The following is a 17,997-nucleotide window of genomic DNA, read 5'->3' on the forward strand; positions in this document are numbered from 1 at the left end:
GTAACCTCTGTGAATTTCTCTCTGACTCTATCCACTTCTTGTGCATACTCCTTAAGTTTTTCATCTTTCACATCATACATTCCCTTCATCTGTTGTGCTACCAACTGTGAGTCAGAAAAAATAAGTACCCGGGTAGCTCCCACGTTTCTGGCTGCTCGAAGTCCTACCAACACAGCCTCATACTCTGCTTCATTGTTGGATGCTCGAAAATCCAACCTAACTGCTAACTTCACCTCCTCCCCAGCTGGCGAGATCAATACTACCCCCACCCCACTTCAATCCTTAGAAGATGAACCATCAACATACACTTTCCAAGGGTCTTCATTTTCTTGATGCACGGTCTCACCTAGAAAATCGGCTAAGGCTTGCGCTTTAATAGCTGTTCTCGGCTCATACTGGATGTCATACTCTCCCAGCTCAGTAGTCCACTTAACCAAACGGCCAGACATATCCGCATGAGTGAGGATTCTGCCCAATGGACTGTTGGTGAGCACCACACAGCGCCTCGCTGTCATCACCAAAGTCAAAGCCAATTTTTCCAACCCTGAATACCTGATTTCTGCCCCTTTGAGTGCATGCGAAACGTAGTAAACCGGCTGCTGAACTGATCCTTCTGACTTGACTAGGACCGAACTCACAGCCCCTTCAGTGGCAGATAAATATACCCACAAAGGCTCATATGCTGCCGGTTTGGCCAGGACAGGAAGCTCAGCAAGGTACTCCTTCAACTCTGTGAAAGCCTTCTCGCAATCCGGACCCCATTCAAATATTTTCACCTTGCGCAAGGTCCGGAAGAATGGTAAACTTCTGTGAGCGGACCTCGAGATAAAACGTGCCAGAGCAGGAATCCTCCATGTCAACTGTTGAACATCTTTGGGTCCCCGAGGAGAGACCATATCTTGGATAGCTTGAACTTTCTCGGGGTTGGCCTCGATCCCCCTATCTGTCACCATATAACCCAAAAACTTTCCACTCCTCACCCTGAAGTTACACTTCTGAGGATTCAACTTCAGCCCGTAGGATCTGAGGGTCGCAAAGGTTTCCACAAAATCAGGTATGAGCTGGGATGAGTCTTTTGATTTTACCATGATGTCGTCCATATACACTTCGACATTCCTTCCCATCTGCTCAGAAAATACCCTATCCATCAGTCTCTGATATGTGGCTCCGGCATTTTTGAGTCCGAAGGGCATGAACACGTAGCAGAAAGTTCCTTCAGAGGTAATGAAACTCACTTTATTTTGGTCCTCCACAACCAAGGGGATTTGGTGGTACCCCTGATAAGCGTCCATCATGCACAAATATTGATGTCCGGCTGTGGAGTCCACCAATTGATCTATCCGAGGCAAAGGATAACAATCTTTAGGACATGCCTTGTTGAGATCTCTAAAGTCCACATACATTCTCCACTTCTCTGAACTCTTCGGAACAAGGACAACATTCGAGAGCCAAGTAGGAAATTGTACCTCTCGAATGTGCCCAGCATTGAGCAACTCTCTCACTTCTTTCTTTATAACTATATCCTTCTCAGGCCCGAAATGTCTCTTCTTCTGCTTTACGGGACGAGAATTTGGTAAGATGTTCAATCGGTGCTCTGCTACATCGGGGCTCGTCCTTGTGAGCTCTTGGGCTGACCAAGCAGACCCGCTGAGATTAGCTTGTAAACAAGTAATGAGTTCCTCCCTGACTTTTGGGTCAAGGTCAGGGGCTATTCTGAGGGTCTTCTCATCGGGCCCCGATGTCACAATCTCCGGCTTTTCATCCATCACCTCATGAACCTCCCTCACTACCACGGGCAACCCGCTTCGCCCCTTCTAATCATATTGACCTCCACACGAGCCCTCTTCCTTCGCTATTCCTACATAATATCGTCGTGCAACTTTCTGGTCTCCACACAAGACTCCCACCTCCTTTCCCACAGGAAATTTCAACTTCTGATGATACATGGAAGCTACGGCCCTGAAATCCTTTAAGGCTGGCCGTCCCAGGATTCCATTATACGATGAGGGGGTATCCACCATGGTAAATGTTATCATCTTTGTCACCCATCGAGAGTCACGTCCCTAAGATCGGGGAAGAGTAATCTGACCCAGCGGTGGAATGGCATGGCCCGCGAACCCATATAGAGGAGTGGAGACTGGATCAAACTCGAATCCTTCCACCTTCATCTAATCCAACGTGCTTTTAAACAATATATCTACAGAGCTCCCATTATCAATGAAGATCCTTGCCATATCGTAGTTGGCAATGGTGGCCGTCACCACCAAGGCATCGTTATGAGGAGCCACGATGCGTCGAAGGTCTTCCGGCCCGAAGCTGATGACAGGATCTTGGGGTAAGTCTGCACCCTTGGATATCTCAAAATTCTCCAACCTCCTCACGTGAGTCTCCATCAGTAGCACCCTCCGAGATCATGTGAATCACTCCTCTCGTGGGGTGGTTATCTTCATCTGCTCTCCTCCTCGGTTCGACAAGTTTTTGAGGAGCATCCTGACCCCGCCCTTCTCTTCTCGGCTCTCTGACCCTCTGGTTGATCCAAGGAGGACCTTGACCCCGCCTAGGAGACGGGCGAGGTTTTGGTCAGTCCCCGGATGAGGATCCCTCTTGTCTGTCCACCGGAGGCATCCTAACTCCGCCATCCGCTCTTCGCGACTTCTCCCACCTTCCCTCTGGCTCCCTTACCTCCATCACTTTATCACGATTCCTATTGAGAGGAACATGTGATGAGAATTGTCCTCTGCTTCTAGTTCTGTCCTCCTCTCTTTCTCCCGCACCCCTCTTCCTTCCCCCTTTCTCCACTCCCTCAACTCTACTTCCTTCGGGCCGGTTCTCCATCCTTCTGTACCATTGGGCATCCTCCAAGTTTACATACTTCTCAGTTCAAGCAAATAGATCATCGTAGCTCGACGGAAGCTTCTTGACCAGCGACTTAAAAAACTCCCCTCCCCTCAGGCCTTGGGTGAAAGCACTTATCATGATGTCCGGGGTAGCCGCTGGTATCTCCAGCTGCATTGTTAAAACTCCGGACAAATTCTCATAAAGTCTCAGACTCTTGCTGTTTCATCACGAACAGGCTCAAATAATTTTTCTGATGTCTCTTGCTGCTGGCGAACCGTTGTAAGAAAGCAACTGAAAAGTCCTAAAAAGAACATATGGAGTTAGGCTGCAAGGTGTTAAACCACTGCTGGGCTGACCTCACCAACGTGCCCAAGAACACCCGGCATTTCACTCCATCTGTATACTGATGCAACAAAGCCGCATTCTCAAATCTCCCCAAGTGCTCTTCGGGGTCGTTATGTCCATCGTATTCTCCAACATTTGGTTGTCGGAAACTCGGGGGAAGTTCTTCTTCCAGAATGGCAAGCGAAAAAGGACTTCCTTTCTTGGGGGCCAGCGCTCTGCTTCCCACCTGTTGTCTCAAAATCCGTATTTCATTCCACATCTCTCCAATCTCTGCATTCCCTTCGCTTGGGAGGGGCTGGGTCTCTTCAATTCTGCTCTGCTGGCCCTCAACATTTTCCTCTCGCTCCTGGCGAGTGGCCTGCTCTTCAATGAACACAGATTTTTGGTTCCTATTCATAGCCTCATCCACTGTCCGAGTGACAAATTGACCCAACTGCTCCAGGGCAAGTTACCCACATTTTCTTTAGGACGGGGTTGCTCGACCCTGGTCTCTTGACGAGGTTGTTCAGTTCTCGTCTCCTGATAGGGTTGTTCCTGCCTCGCCTCAGTATGAAACTGTTCGGGTCCCTTTTGAGGACGCGATGACGCTGAGTTAACTCTTCTACTCCCTCTCCTTCCTACCATCTCTACATCTTAACTCAAATCTTCCCACAGACGGCGCCGAGTGATACTCACGGGAAATTTAGGGTCCGATTCCGGCAAGCGTCACTAGTACAGATGCGGGATTTTGAAATTGTCCTGAGCCTGAAATCTCGAAAAAGACCATTAGAAGGGGGCCATGAGGGTGTTCTAGCATAGCTCCTCCGACGCTCAAGTCAGTGACTGAGGATATATGGGGGGAGCAGCTAAGGGTGCTGCTGAAAACAATATAGTGAATAATCAACTGACCACTCAAACATGGTATTTATAGGAGAATACCTGGGCCCTTGATGGGCTTGTCTTCCATTTGGGTTAGGGATGAGCCAGGGGTAGTGGACCCATCCATGGGATATCAATTGAGAATGCTGATGTGACACTATACACATCAACGACATATCAATGGAGAATCAATTTCACATTAGCTCCATGTCAGAGTAATGAATAAAATTTCAAAACAACGTTAGCAGACTAAAACTGAAATTCTGACAACATAAAGAACCAAAATAACAAAGATGGAAACATAAGGGACAAAAAAAAACAATTTTTCCAAAATTACATCTCGAAATTTGTTAATTGGAAGAGCATACAATTTTGCTTTCCTCAAATATTTTCCTGTTCCCAACATATAGATCATGTGTCATGTTATGCTAGTCTTTGCACACATGTTGTGTGAATATATTTTTTGTATATTAAATATGATTTTATTATTATAATGTCTGAAATAAAAATAAAATTGTTTATTTAGTAATCTCAATTATTATAATGTCTGAAATAAAAATAAAAATTTGTTCATTTAATAATGTGAGATTATTAATAATTAACGATGTTCAAAAAATGAAATATGACATATCTTATCATATGAAGTCCAAAATAATTTCTTTCAAAAACAAAAAGTTCAAATGAATTTGAAATTTGGAGATGACATAGAAAACACAAAAATTTAAAAGTTTCATTAAACATTTCCAACACCAATATATATATTAAAAATGGTGGAATTGTACAAAAGAATTCAAAAAAGAGAGCAAAGAGAACATAAGAGAGAAATATGGTTTCGATTTCTTTTCAATCTTTAGACTTATTAGTTTATTCAATTGATGAACTAAATTCAATTCTGGAATAAATATAATAAATTGTTAAATCATACCGAAATTGAATATTGTTGGAGAGTGTTTGATTTTAAAAAAGAATAGAAGATTATAGTTGTGTTATTTAGAATTATTTTTAAATTATTATAAAGATGAATTTATTAATTGAATTTGGAGTTGTTTTTTAGTTGTTATTAATTTCGATTTTATATTCGGATTCTACGAAATATAGGCTACCTGTTGATATGAAGTTTCCATAGTTTAGCGGATGTTGTAATATGACCTTTTATTTTAAGTTAATTGATTATGGTATATTTGTTGTTAGTATTATGAATTAAATATACCGAAATATTTATTGTTGAATGGTGAGAATTTATTATCGAGTTTTATATTTTGTTGAATTAATTATTGTTGAACTATTTTGAGTTATATATTGAGGACGTTATGATTGTGTTGATACTGTGATAATGATCTCGTAATTGTTGTTGAATTTTTTAGATACATAACAAGTATCAGGATCAAATAAATAGCCATATTTTATATATACTCGATTATTAGGTACATGTTAACGTTTGAGAATATGTTATTGTTTAGTATTTGTGAAAACTATTGTGTTGAACGATGTTAAATCTCCGAGAATGAGTTATATAATATTATATTTTTCGTTGTTTATTATTGTTGATGTTGTTGACTGTCTTTTATTGGTAAAATTCTTGAAAATATTGCTGTCATCGGAGTATAGTACGACGTATCATTGATGTTGTTGTCGCAGTAGTAGGGGAGATACGTATTGACGATATTGCTGTCGTCGGAGCAGTGGTGAGACATATCGTTTATGTTGTTCATTTCAATATGCGAGTGATGTTGTTGATATTGTTGATGACTTGGTTGTCTAGAAACAATGAAACGAGTAATCGTGTTATGATTTCAATAATATATTATGTTGTTAACATAACTGCTTTGTATTATGATTATGTGTTATGTATACTCACTATTAAAGGGCTGTTTCTGTTAGACATGTTACAGGACTAGTGCTAAACCAGGATAGAGGTGAAGGACTAGATGTGTCTAGTCAAAGAAATCTCGTCGTTGATAATGGATAGAGAAATTATAGCTTACTTTCGTATTTGAGTTGTAGGCTGTGTAATTATTATATTGTCTTTTATACACTGCTATAAATAGTGTATTGAATACACTATTTTATCATATATGTATTATATTATTACGTTGTCTAAAGGAAATGTTTTAAGCATATTACGGCACATATTGTATGATTATGTGACAAGGTTTGGGGTGCAACAATTGGTGATAACCGAGAATATTTTATATGTTTAAGATGCTTATGAATTGGGTTTGTGATGAGGGACTACAGAGGTCGATATTATATGTGTGTGTAAATGTATTTGACTTTTTTGTGATGATTTCTTTGCATGATTGATTGTTCTTTAGCCGCGTGTGCTTTTGTGAGAAAGAAATAATGATGATTACTGGATTTTAATTGTTAAATGTTGTGTTTAACAATTTGATTTCCAGTAATGACAGCTAGAAAACATGTACATCTGCGCGAGGAAATGGATGAGGTTGATGCTGGGTTTGGGCAAATGATCCATTGTCACCTCATCCTACGGGACAAACACATACAAATCAACTTTATTGCTTGGTGAGTTGAGTTTGGCACAGTTTAGCAGTTATCTTCCATCGAGTTTTGATAGCTCTGACACTGAGGAGCAAGCAGAGGATTGGATTAAGAGGATAGAGCTGCTCCTCATGCTAGGTTTGCTTGGTTACAATCTATTATATTCCAGCTTTCGAGGAATGTACTATTGTGGTGTAAGATGACTGAGGCTGGATTGAGAGCCCATGGTCGTAGTGTTGATTGGAATGTGTTTCGATCTCGTTTTCTTGATAAATGATACCCCAGGAATGGACCCATCAAAATCAGGACCAAAAACCCGGCCCATCTCTAACACAAGTGGAGGGCCCATCCAAACTCCCGGCCCATCCCTAACATAGGTAGAGGGCCCATGACAGGCCTATGCATTCTCCTATAAATACTAGGTTTGAGCGTACGATTCATTCATTCACTACATATTATTTTTCAGCAGCATATTTTGCTGCTCTCCACTTATATTCTCAGTCTCTGACTTGAGCGTCGGAGGGGCAATGCCGGGACACCCTTTCGGCCTCTTTCTAAAGGTCTTCTTTGTGATTTCAGGCTCAAAATAAATTCAAAGCTTGCTTTTGGACTAGTTTCACTTGCTGGAATCGGACCCTACATTTTCAGTGAGTATCACTTGGCACCGTCTGTGGGAAATTTGAGTCGAGACATATAGATGGTAGGCAGAAGAGGGAGCAGAAGAACTAACTCAGCATCATCGTGTCCTCAGATGGGACCCGAACAACCTTGTCTTGAGACGAGACAGGAACAACCTCGTCATGAGGCAAGAGCTAAACAACCCTGTCACGAGACAAGGGACGAGCAACCCCGTATGTTGGAACATTTCATGTTTGCAATCTTACTTGATTTTGATGTTAACAAAACTTGTTATTTTGTTACTAATGAACTTACCTAAGTGTGCAGTTAGCTAAACGTAACTGAAGCTATCGAAGAATGCAAAATTATAGTACTAACTGATTAATCAAACTGAACCAGTTCAACAAATTGTCCAGCTGATAGGTGGTTCAGCAGAAGACCTTCATAAACCTGGCCAGCTAATGAAGATCTCAACTGATGAAGAGCCTACCTGACCAGTTCAACTGAAAGAGGAAAATCAGTTCAACTGACGAGTCAACTGGTTTCACCAGATCAACTGAAGACCAGTTCAATTGATTAGTCAAAGCATCAATTTGGAATCGATCAGTTTGTAGAACACGACAAACTTATCAAAGGTGGAATCCAGATGCGCGCATTAAGGAAAAACAACTATACTATCAATATCATAATAATGAACGTTGCAGCAAAGCTTAAAGACAAAATGTTCTAGAATGGCTGTCGGAAAAGTCGAGACACAAATTTCAAGGAACACATTCAAACTGCAAGCATCACATGTGATGAGTCTTGATGTACGATCGCATTGCTGCTATAAATACAGATTAAGATCATAAACAACTATAAGGAAGTGTGGAAAAACAAGAAAGGGCACGCTTATTGCATATCAGCTTACAAAAAAGCAATCAGCCCAGTCGAAGGAACACTTCAAGTTATATCAGCTTAGTGTAGAAGCTTATTTCCCTCAGTGTGTGAGCACCTTTCGGGTTGTTCTCAAATATCAGTTCTCACACACACCACCACTCAAATACAGTCTTGAACAAAGACGTAAAACTTGTGTATGTAGTCTTTGACACACAGACGTTAAACAAGTGTTGGCTGCAAGGTGATGCCTTCAGTCTCGACTAGGAGTTCAGTTAGGCAGTGGGTAAGTCCTAAGCTAGGTGGGTTGTACAAGGTGTTGTATAAATCAAAGTCTTCTAGTGTATCCTACCCGAGATGGTAGAAGGTGTGATGTAGGAGTAGTTGAAGTCTCCGAACATTCATAAACATATCTTGTGTATTAACTATTTAACTGTGTTTTAAACTCATTTGGTCTGTTCAACTAATATCAGTTCAATCAAGTCTAAAGCTGAACTGATATAAGCCAAAACTGATTCTCGTATTTCAGTCGATCAGTTTACACAAGTCATTATTTTTAAAATCTTTCAGTTTTTCTTAACAAAGGATTACTTCGAGTATTTTTCGCTTGGTTTGTAACCAAACTCGATCTAATTCATCGGTGTATACATTCTTAGAACATGAGATATTGTAGTTCATTGAGAATATTGTGTTTGATGCACCCTCAAAGGTTCCCGAACCGATCCATCACCATCCCAATGAGAATGTGGGGAACTTGACCCTAGAACAGTTGGGTCAATTTATTACCCGGATAGTAGACGAGGACATGAAGAAGAACCAAGAGTCTATGTTTGCTGAAGAAAAGGCCACTCGCCAGGAGCAAGAATAAAATGCTGAGGGCCACCAGAGTAGGGTGAAAGAGACACAGCCCCTCCCAAGTTGGGAGAATATTGAGATGGGAGAGATGTGGAAGGAAATACGAATGTTGAGGCAGCAGTTGGGAAGCAGAGCGCCGGCAACAAAGAGAGGAAGTCCTTTTTCACTTGCCATTTTGGAAGAAGGGCTTCCTCCAAATTTCCGACAGTCAAACGTGGGAGAGTACGATGGACATACTGACCCAGAAGAACATTTGGAAAGGAACATTTGGGAAGGTTTGAGAACGCGGCTCTGTTGCATCATTATTCAGATGGAGTCAAGTGTAGGGTGTTTCTGGGCACGTTGGTGAGGTCATCCAAGCAGTGGTTTAACACCTTGCAGCCCAACTCCATACGATCTCTCGAGGATTTTCCGCTGCTTTCTTGCACAGATTTGCCAGTAGAAAAAGGAACCAAAAAAATTATTTGAGCTTGTTTGTGATGAAGCAACAAGAAGCTGAAACTCTGCGAGAATTCGTTAGCGCTTCAACAATGCTGCGCTGGAGGTACCAGTGGCTACCCCTGATATCATGATCAGTGCTTTTACCCAAGGTTCGAGAGGAGGGAAATTTTTCAAATCACTGGTCAAGAATCTCTGTCGAGCTACGATGACCTGTTAGCTCGAGCTGAGAAATATGTAAATCTGAAAGATTCGCAACTATACAGAAGGATGGAGCAGCAACCTAGGGGAAGTAGGGTGGAGGGAGCAGAAAGAGGAGGTAGGAAGAGATGTGCGGGTGAGAGAGAGGAGGATAAATTTAGAGGTAGAAGACAATTCTCGTCCCATGTTCCTCTAAATATGAGCCCTGACAAGGTGATGGAGGTGAGAGAATCAGAAGGAAGGTGGGAGAATTCGCAGAGAACTGAGAGCAGTGTTAGGATGCCTCCGGTAGACAGGCAAGAAAGATCCTCATCCGGGAGTTGACCAAGATCTCGCCTGTCTCCTAGGCAAGGTCGAGCCCTTACTTGGATTAATCAGAAAGTCGGAGAGCAAAGAAGAGAAGGGGGGGGGGGGGGTCAAGATGTTCCTCGGGAGCCTGTCGATCTGAGGAGGAGAATGGATGAAGATAACCACCCAAAGACAGGAATGATTCATATGATCTCGGGGGGTGATACTGCTGGAGACTCTGGGCGAGCTCAGAAGGCACACGGGAGAAGGTTGGAGAGTTTTGAGATATCCAGGGATGCAAACTTACCGCAAGATCCTGTCATTAGCTTTGGGCCGGAAGACCTTCGAGGCATCGTTGCTCCACACAACGATGCCTTGATAGTGACGACCACCATTGCCAAATATGATGTGGCAAGAATCTTTATTGATAATGGGAGCTCTGTAAATATCTTGTTCAAGAGCACGTTGGACCAGATGAAGGTGGAAGGATTTGAGTTTGACTCGTTATCCACCCCACTGTATGGGTTCATAGGACATGCCATCCCGCCGCTGGGCCAAATTGTTCTTCCTCTATCCTTGGGGACTGACCCTCGGCGGGTAACAAAAATGATAACATTTACTGTGGTGTACACCCCATCGTCAAAGATTTCAAATCGGTAGCTTCTACATATCATCAGAAGCTGAAGTTTCCTGTGAAAAAAGGAGTTGGAGTCTTGTGCGGGGACCAGAAAGTCACGCGTCGGTGTTATGAATGGATAGTAAAGGAAGAGGGAAAGAAGCTGTGTGTGGAGGTCAATATGATTAGAAGGGGAAGAAGCGGTTTGCCTTTTTTGAGGAAGGAGGTTCATGAGGTGATGGATGAAGATCGAAGATCATAGCATCGGGGTCCGAAAAGAAGATTCTAAGAAAAGCCCCTGACCTTGACCCAAGGATCAGGAAAGAACTCATTACTTGTTACAGGCTAATCTCGGCGTGTTCGCTTGGTCAGCCCAAGAACTCACAGGAACGACCCCGAATGTGGCAGAGCATCGGTTGAACATCTTGCCGAATGCCCGTCCAATAAAACAGAAGAAAAGACATTTCGGGCCTGATAAGGATAAAGTTATAAGAAAATAAGTTGGAGAGTTTCTCGAGGCCAGAAACATTCGAGAAGTGCAATTTCCTACTTGGCTATTCGAATGTCGTCCTAGTTCCAAAAAGTTCACGGAAGTAGAGGATGTGTGTGGACTTCAAAGATCTCAATAAGGCGTGCCCTAAAGATTGTTATCTTCTGCCCCGAATAGATCAGCTGGTGGACTCCACAGCTGGACATCAGTATCTGTGCATGTTAGATGCTTATCAGGGTTACCATCAAATCCCCTTAGCAGTGGATGATCAAGATAAAGTGAGCTTTATTACCTCTGAAGGAACTTTCTATTACGTGGTCATGCCTTTCGGACTCAAAAACTCCGGAGCCATGTATCAGCGATTAATGGATAAAGTGTTTCTGAGCAGGTGGGAAGGAATGTCAAATTGTATGTGGATGACATCATGGTGAAGTCGAAGGATTCAACTCAGCTCATACCTGACTTAGTGGAGATGTTTTCCACCCTCAGGTCCTATAGGCTGAAATTGAATCCTCAGAAGTGTATCTTTGTGATGAGAAGTGAGAAGTTTCTGGATTATATGGTAACGGAGAGAGGGATTGAGGCTAACCTCGAGAAGGTTAGAGCTATTCAAGATATGGTCTCTCCCCGAGGACCCAAGGATGTGCAACAGTTGACGGGGAGGATTCCAGCATTGGCACGGTTTATCTCGAGGTTCGCTCACAGAAGCCTACCCTTCTTCTGAGTTTTGCGTAAGGTGAAGAAATTTGAGTGGGGTCTGGATTGTGAGAAGGCTTTGGAGGAGTTGAAAAAGTAACTTGCTTAGCTCCATGTCCTGGCCAAACCGGCAGCAGGTGAGCCTTTGTGAGTATATTTATCTGTCACCAAAGGAGCTGTAAGTTCGGTTCTTGTCAAACAAGAGGGATCAACTCAACAGTCAGTCTATTATGTTTCACATACGCACAAAGGGGCAGAGATAAGATACTATGGTTTAGAAAAGTTGGCTTTGGCTTTGGTAATGACGGTGAGGCATTTGAGACCATACTTTCTATCTCATCCAATCGTGGTACTTACCAACAGTCTGTTGGGCAGGATCTTGACTCATTCAGACATTTCCGGTTGCTTGGTTTAATGGACCACTGAGCTGGGAGAGTACGATATCCATTATGAACCAAGAACAACTATCAAGGCACAAGCCTTAGCCGATTTTCTGGCTGAGACCGTGCATCAAGAAAGTGAGGATCCCTGGAATGTGTATGTGGATGGTTCTTCTTCAAAGGATGGAAGTGGGGTGGGGGTAGTATTGATTTCGCTAGCTGGAGATGAAGTAAAGTTAGCTATAAGGTTTGACTTTCGAGCGTCCAACAACTAGACAGAGTATGAGGCGGTGTTGGCAGGATTACGGGCAGCTGTGAATGTTGGAGCTACCCGAGTTCTTGTTTTTTCTGACTCACAGCTGGTAGCACAACAGATGAAGGGAGTATATGATGTGAAAGATGAAAAACTTATCGAGTATGCCCAAGAGGTGGACAGGGTTAGAGAGAAGTTCACAGATGTTACATTCGAGCAGATCCCCAGGAAAGAGGGACACTCTAGCCAAAATGACCGGAACAATGGGGGTTGGAAGACTAGAGATATGGTATTTCAAGTCGAACTTGCCCCTCACACGTGTTCGTCTGCAGTCGAACAAGAAGAAGAGGATTGGAGGACTGTGATAATTAGTTATTTGAAGGAAGAAAAGCTTCCTAATGACCCTAGGGAAGCTCGTAAGTTGAAGATAAAGTGTTCACGTTATGTGGTAGTGGCAGAAGTGTTATATCAAAGATCCTTCGCAGGCCCGATCCTTCGATGCTTGATTTATTAAGAGGCTAATTATGTGCTCCGAGAAGTTCACGAGGGATGTTGTGGAAATTATTTTGGGGGCTTATGCGTTGGCAAAGAAGGAGTTGCTCGTCGGTTATTGTTTGCCCTCAGTGCTGCATGATGCCCAAGAGTTAGTGATGTCCTGTGATAGTTGTCAACGTCATGTCCGGTTGCATCACCAGCCGGCCGCGCTGATGAAGACTATCACAGCCGCTTGTCCTTTTGACTAGTGGGAAACTGATATTGTGAGGCCTTTCCCTATAGCTCTCGCTCAGAAGAAGTTTCTATTGGTGGCAGTTGACTATTGTGAGGCTTTTCCCTATAGCTCTCACCTGACCTTTGGCTAGAATAACTGAGAATGACGTCCTGAAGTTCCTTTGAAACAATATAGTGAGCAGATATGGGGTGCCTAGGAGATTGATATCCGATAATGGAAAACAGTTTCAAAGAGCTAAGATCCAAGCCTGGTATAAAGAAATGAAGATCCAACAAGTCTTTACCTCTGTAGCTTACACACAGAGTAATGGGCAGGTGGAGGTGACTAATTGGAAGCTGGTGCAGGGTCTAAAAGTTCAACTTGGAAATGCTAAGGGCAATTGGGTGGATGAACTACCAAGTGTCTTATGGGCTTACCGATCCAATCCGAGAGAAGGAACCAAAGAAACTACTTTCAGTTTAGTATATGATAATGAGGCGGTGCTCCCGGCTCAGATTGGATTGGAATCGATGAGGGTGATGTTTTATGATGAAGATAATGATATGAGACGGACCACTTACCTTGATCTGTTGGAAAAGAAGAGAGAGGCCACAATCATTCGCATGGAAACTTACAAAAATCGCATTGCACAGTCTTATAATCGCAGGGTCATTCAGAGAAACTTCCAAGTAGGCGATTTGGTCCTGAGGAAGGTGCAAGAAGTGCAGAGAGGAAATTTAGATCCAAAGTGGGAGGGTCCCTTCAAAGTGATCGAAAAGCTTAATTTTGGAGCCTACTACTTAGAAAATGCGTAAGGCAAGGCTTTGAAGAGGCCCTGGAATGCTTACCACTTTAGGAAATATCATTCTCAAAATAAAATTCAATAAAATTAAGTTCCTATTTTCAGTTCATGAATGTTGTTGTATTATGAAAGTGAGAAAAATTAAATTTTCCTGCTAAGGCATTGCCTAACAGAGGAGCAAAGAGTGGAGGAGAAAAATTAAAGTTTTCCTGCTAAGGCATCGCCTAGCAGAGAAGCAAAGTTGGGGAGGAGAAAAATTAAATTTTCCTACTAAAGCATTGCCTAGTAGAGGAGCCAAGTGGAGGAAAAAAATTAAATTTTTCTACTAAGGTATCGCCTAGTAGAGGAGCAGAATTGGGAAGGAGAAAAATTAAATTTTTCTTTCTAAGTCATCGTCTAGTAGAGGAGTGGAATGGAGAAGAAAAATTAAGTTTTTCCTGTTAAGGCATCGCCTAGCAGAGGAGCAAAGTTGGAGGAGAAAAATTAAATTTTTCCTAATAAGATATCGCCTAGTAGAGGAGCAAAGTGGAAGAGAAAAATTAAATTTATCCTGCTAAGACATCGCCTAGCAGAGGAGCAGAGTTGGGGAGGAGAAAAATAAATTTTTTCCTGCTAAGACATTGCCTAATAGAGAAACAGAGCGGAGGAGAAAAATTAAATTTTCCTATTAAGACATCGTCTAGCAGATGAGTAGAGTTGGGGAGGAGAAAAATTAATTTTTTCTGCTAAAACATCGCCTAGCTGAGTAGCAGAATTGGGGAGAAGAAAAATTAATTTTTTCTACTAAGACATCGCCTAATAGAGAAGTAGAGTGGAGGAGAAAAATTAAAAGTTTCCTACTAAGTTGTAAGGTCTAGGAAATTTAAATTTACGTAACCTTAGTGCATGCAATCTATGATTTATTAAATTGTGCGTTCATTTATTTTTAAGCATTTAAAGCATACATGGCTAGGATTAATTCCACGATATTTTAAAAGTTTCATGCATTATGATTTTAAGATGCATTTCGCGCTCGATCGAGGAACGGAGACGGGGAAATTATCAGGAAAATTATTTTTATTACATGTTTAATTTTTATTTATTATTAGGAGGTGTGTTTAAGGGTGTTTTTGAAAAATGGGCCTTGGTGGGTATTTTTACTCGCCGGATCGTATTTTTAACCGGTGCGCAAATTTTAACGATTCAGGGGACTTTTTGAGGGCTCTGGCGATATTTTAAAAAACGTACCAAAACGAAATATTTTTCGGGAGCATTTTTGGGCTTGTTGGGTTTGTTTTAGAGGTTAATGGGCTCAAACCTTTTAAACCATTTAATTATAATTAAGGCTTATCAGTGACTTAATTAGCACCTAAACTAAACCTTAAACCTACATAACTATCAGTTGCCGCCCACCTCATTCCACCAGCAGCCATTTGAACGTTCTTTCAGCAGCATTTTCTCTCCTTCCAGCAGCTAAATTCGGCCCTCCATTTTTTTCTTTTAAACAAGTTACCTCCCCGCTCCTCCGGTGCTTCCCCGACGCGCGATTCTTCGAGTTTTTGAGCATCTAAACATCAAGGCACGCATGTATCATCTTTTACTCTTCATTCACGCCATATTATTGCTGTTATATGTGTATGTGCATGAGGATTCTTTTCGGCTAGAATGAGAAATCGTTTTTATGCAAGTTTTGTCATGATTTTTTGCATTCGTGTGATGTATCCTCACTTGTTCTTGTGGTTGCAAGGGGATTCTGTTTTTGGGCGTTCTAAGGGCTGCTTAAGGCATTAATATTGTGTCTTATGGCTGGTGTCGAGTTATGGTGTAGATGAGTAAGGGGCCTTGTGATTTATGGCGTTGGTTCGATCGATTTTGGTGTGGCTGCGCTTCACGGCTTGCATGGGGCTGGGGCCGTGGGTTCAATAGGTCCAGAAGGGTACTAAGGTGGCTTAGGAGTGAGTAGTTTGTTGCTGGTCCAAACGGTTTTGGTGTAGGGTCGGTGAAAGTGTGCTAGGGTCAAGGCTAGGGTTCGATTAGTTTGAGCAGAAAAATTCCATTAAATTCTCGGGACTGATATGGAATTATTTGTTTAGGGGCTGGTCTAGTAGAGCTAAATCATGGGTCGAGTTGGGAAATATTTGGTTAAGTTTCTGGTTGATTCGGGTTAAAACCGGGATCCCGGTCCAAGTTTTGAAACGAATCATTTAAGTTTTGTAACGGGCTCGAGTTTACATCTAAATGATGCTTATAAATATGTTTTGGGATGTATTAAGGAGTTTGGTAAACTTCGGGTTGAAATTTAGAGGTCAGGGGTAAAACTGTCATTTTAGGTTTCGAGGGGCAAAATTCTCATTTTGTACCCGAGGTGAGTTTTTGGTCCTGGTAGTGCCCTGAGCACAAATTTAACATGCTTTTAAATGTTTATGCATCATGATTATGATTTTTATGAAATTATGAAAATTACGTTGCATGCTTGATTTTAAGAAAATTTACATATATGCATGATTTTGTTAAGTGACGAAAATGATGATGCTTTGAAGGATGGGAATTTGTCGTGACTAAAGATGTATACGTAAATGTTAATGATGACGCCTAGGCACAGTGGATGGTTAATATTGTCGCTGATGTCCGACAGCCCCCGGGTACCACGGTTTATGTAGATGCTTCCATCGATTAACTATGAAACGATAAAGCTGTTACGAAAGTCACAACTAATGAACTGAATTCAATTAAAGTAAATGTATAAGTATATGATGTTAAGATGAGCTGTTTTCCACATTATGATTTATACGACATGTTTACGTTTATTCTTTTAACTTCATGAAATGTATGTTGATTAAAGTATTTTTCATTGCTGTGTGCTATTTATACATATTTGCTATTATTCGGTAAACGTGTGTTGACTCTTTATACTCACTAGGCTTGTGTGATGTATATGAGCATTTGGATGAGGAGACTGAGGGTGCCGAACTCTGAGTTGGCAAGGCTGGATGTGCGCACACGACCCGAGGACCACACTTTTCCGCACATCACGATTTTATTTTTTATGATATGTCGTTGATTCTTAGGATTTTACTCGTTTTATTTTAGTCATGCATGATTGAGGGCCGATTTGGCAATTTTTAAACTATGGTGTTTTATTTGTCGACTGTTTACGATTATTTTAAAATGTCATATTTTTCCATAGGGTTGCATGCATGCAAACTATTTAAATGATTAATTTCGAAAATGTGAGCTTTGCAAAAAACAAAAAAAAATATTTCAGCAACATTTTAAATTAGTAGGCGTCACATAAGGCATCATCTAGTAGAGAAGAAGAGTAGAGGAGAAAAATTAAATTTTTCCTACTAAAATATTGCCTAGTAGAGGAGCATAGTGGAAGAGAAAAATAAAAATTTTCCCACTAAGGCATCGCCTAGTAGAGAAATTTTTATTTTCATGCTAAGGCATCGCCTCGCAGATGAGTTAGAAGAGGAGGGCTTAGAAATTCTTATTTTCTTGCTAAGGCTTCGCCTACCAGAGAAGTTATGATTGAAGGGGTGGAGTTCTTATAGCCTTCTTGCTAAGAGTCATGGGGTGAAGAGGTGGAGTTTTTATTATCTGGACTGTAGCTAATAACGGAGAAGTGGTGAAGAGATCGAAAATCGTATATTATCTACTTAGGATGTGTCTAGTAGAAGAGAAGGATAGGGGGAACAAAATTTATATCTTATTTACTAAGTTAAGTGTTGCAGAAGAAACGATGTGACCATAAGGAAAGAGCTTCGGTATGTTCGCACTCTGCAGATTTTATTTACCCTGGTGGTTTATAATCATTAGAGATAAACTAGGAAGAAGCAGTAAATTCAAACGCAAAATACTCAATGTGGCATAAACCGAGTTTCGTACATACCAAAATTGCGCAAAAAGAGATAACCAAATATAAGCGTCATAAAATCCGTAGTCGCATAACAGTATGGAAATTAAAGCAATGCAGTGCGTGACAAATACGGCCCGAAGGCATACATCGTCTGCGTAAATGAGAAAATAGCATAAGTAAAGGAGCACGATCTAAGGATCAGGAGGGAGACTCGCTATGAAATCCTCGATGTCGATGAAGGCAGTGGGAGCGCCTGGCGGAGGGTAGCAGTGAGCCTTGAAAAGGTTGACTGCACCCTCAAAACCGACATCCAAGTAATGAAAAGCTTTAGGACAAAAAATCTCGTTGAATTCTTCAGACTCGAGGAATTCTTCCTTGAATGAGGAGGCTTCCG

General features: G+C 41.7%; 1 protein-coding gene across 1 annotated transcript; it reads right to left on the reverse strand.

The window, feature by feature from the left end:
* Positions 1 to 1,814: 1,814 nt before the first annotated feature.
* LOC142520319 (uncharacterized) lies at positions 1,815 to 2,393 on the reverse strand. Its single transcript, XM_075623320.1, has 2 exons — positions 2,202 to 2,393; positions 1,815 to 2,063 (listed from the first exon to the last, which is right to left on the reverse strand). Exons 1-2 carry the CDS (start codon positions 2,391 to 2,393, stop codon positions 1,815 to 1,817), a joined length of 441 nt encoding a protein of 146 aa, XP_075479435.1.
* Positions 2,394 to 17,997: the final 15,604 nt, after the last annotated feature.

This window comes from Primulina tabacum, chromosome 12, assembly GCF_025594145.1.
Source record: "Primulina tabacum isolate GXHZ01 chromosome 12, ASM2559414v2, whole genome shotgun sequence".
Taxonomy (NCBI): Eukaryota; Viridiplantae; Streptophyta; class Magnoliopsida; order Lamiales; family Gesneriaceae; genus Primulina; species Primulina tabacum.

Excerpts from the sequence above, each read along its gene's own strand:
- LOC142520319 (XM_075623320.1), bottom strand. The coding sequence starts at position 2,393 with ATGGAGACTCACGTGAGGAGGTTGGAGAATTTTGAGATATCCAAGGGT. Across the intron at positions 2,064-2,201 it reads TCATTGATAATGGGAGCTCT|GGACGTGACTCTCGATGGGT; the intron begins GTAGATATATTG and ends CCCCGATCTTAG.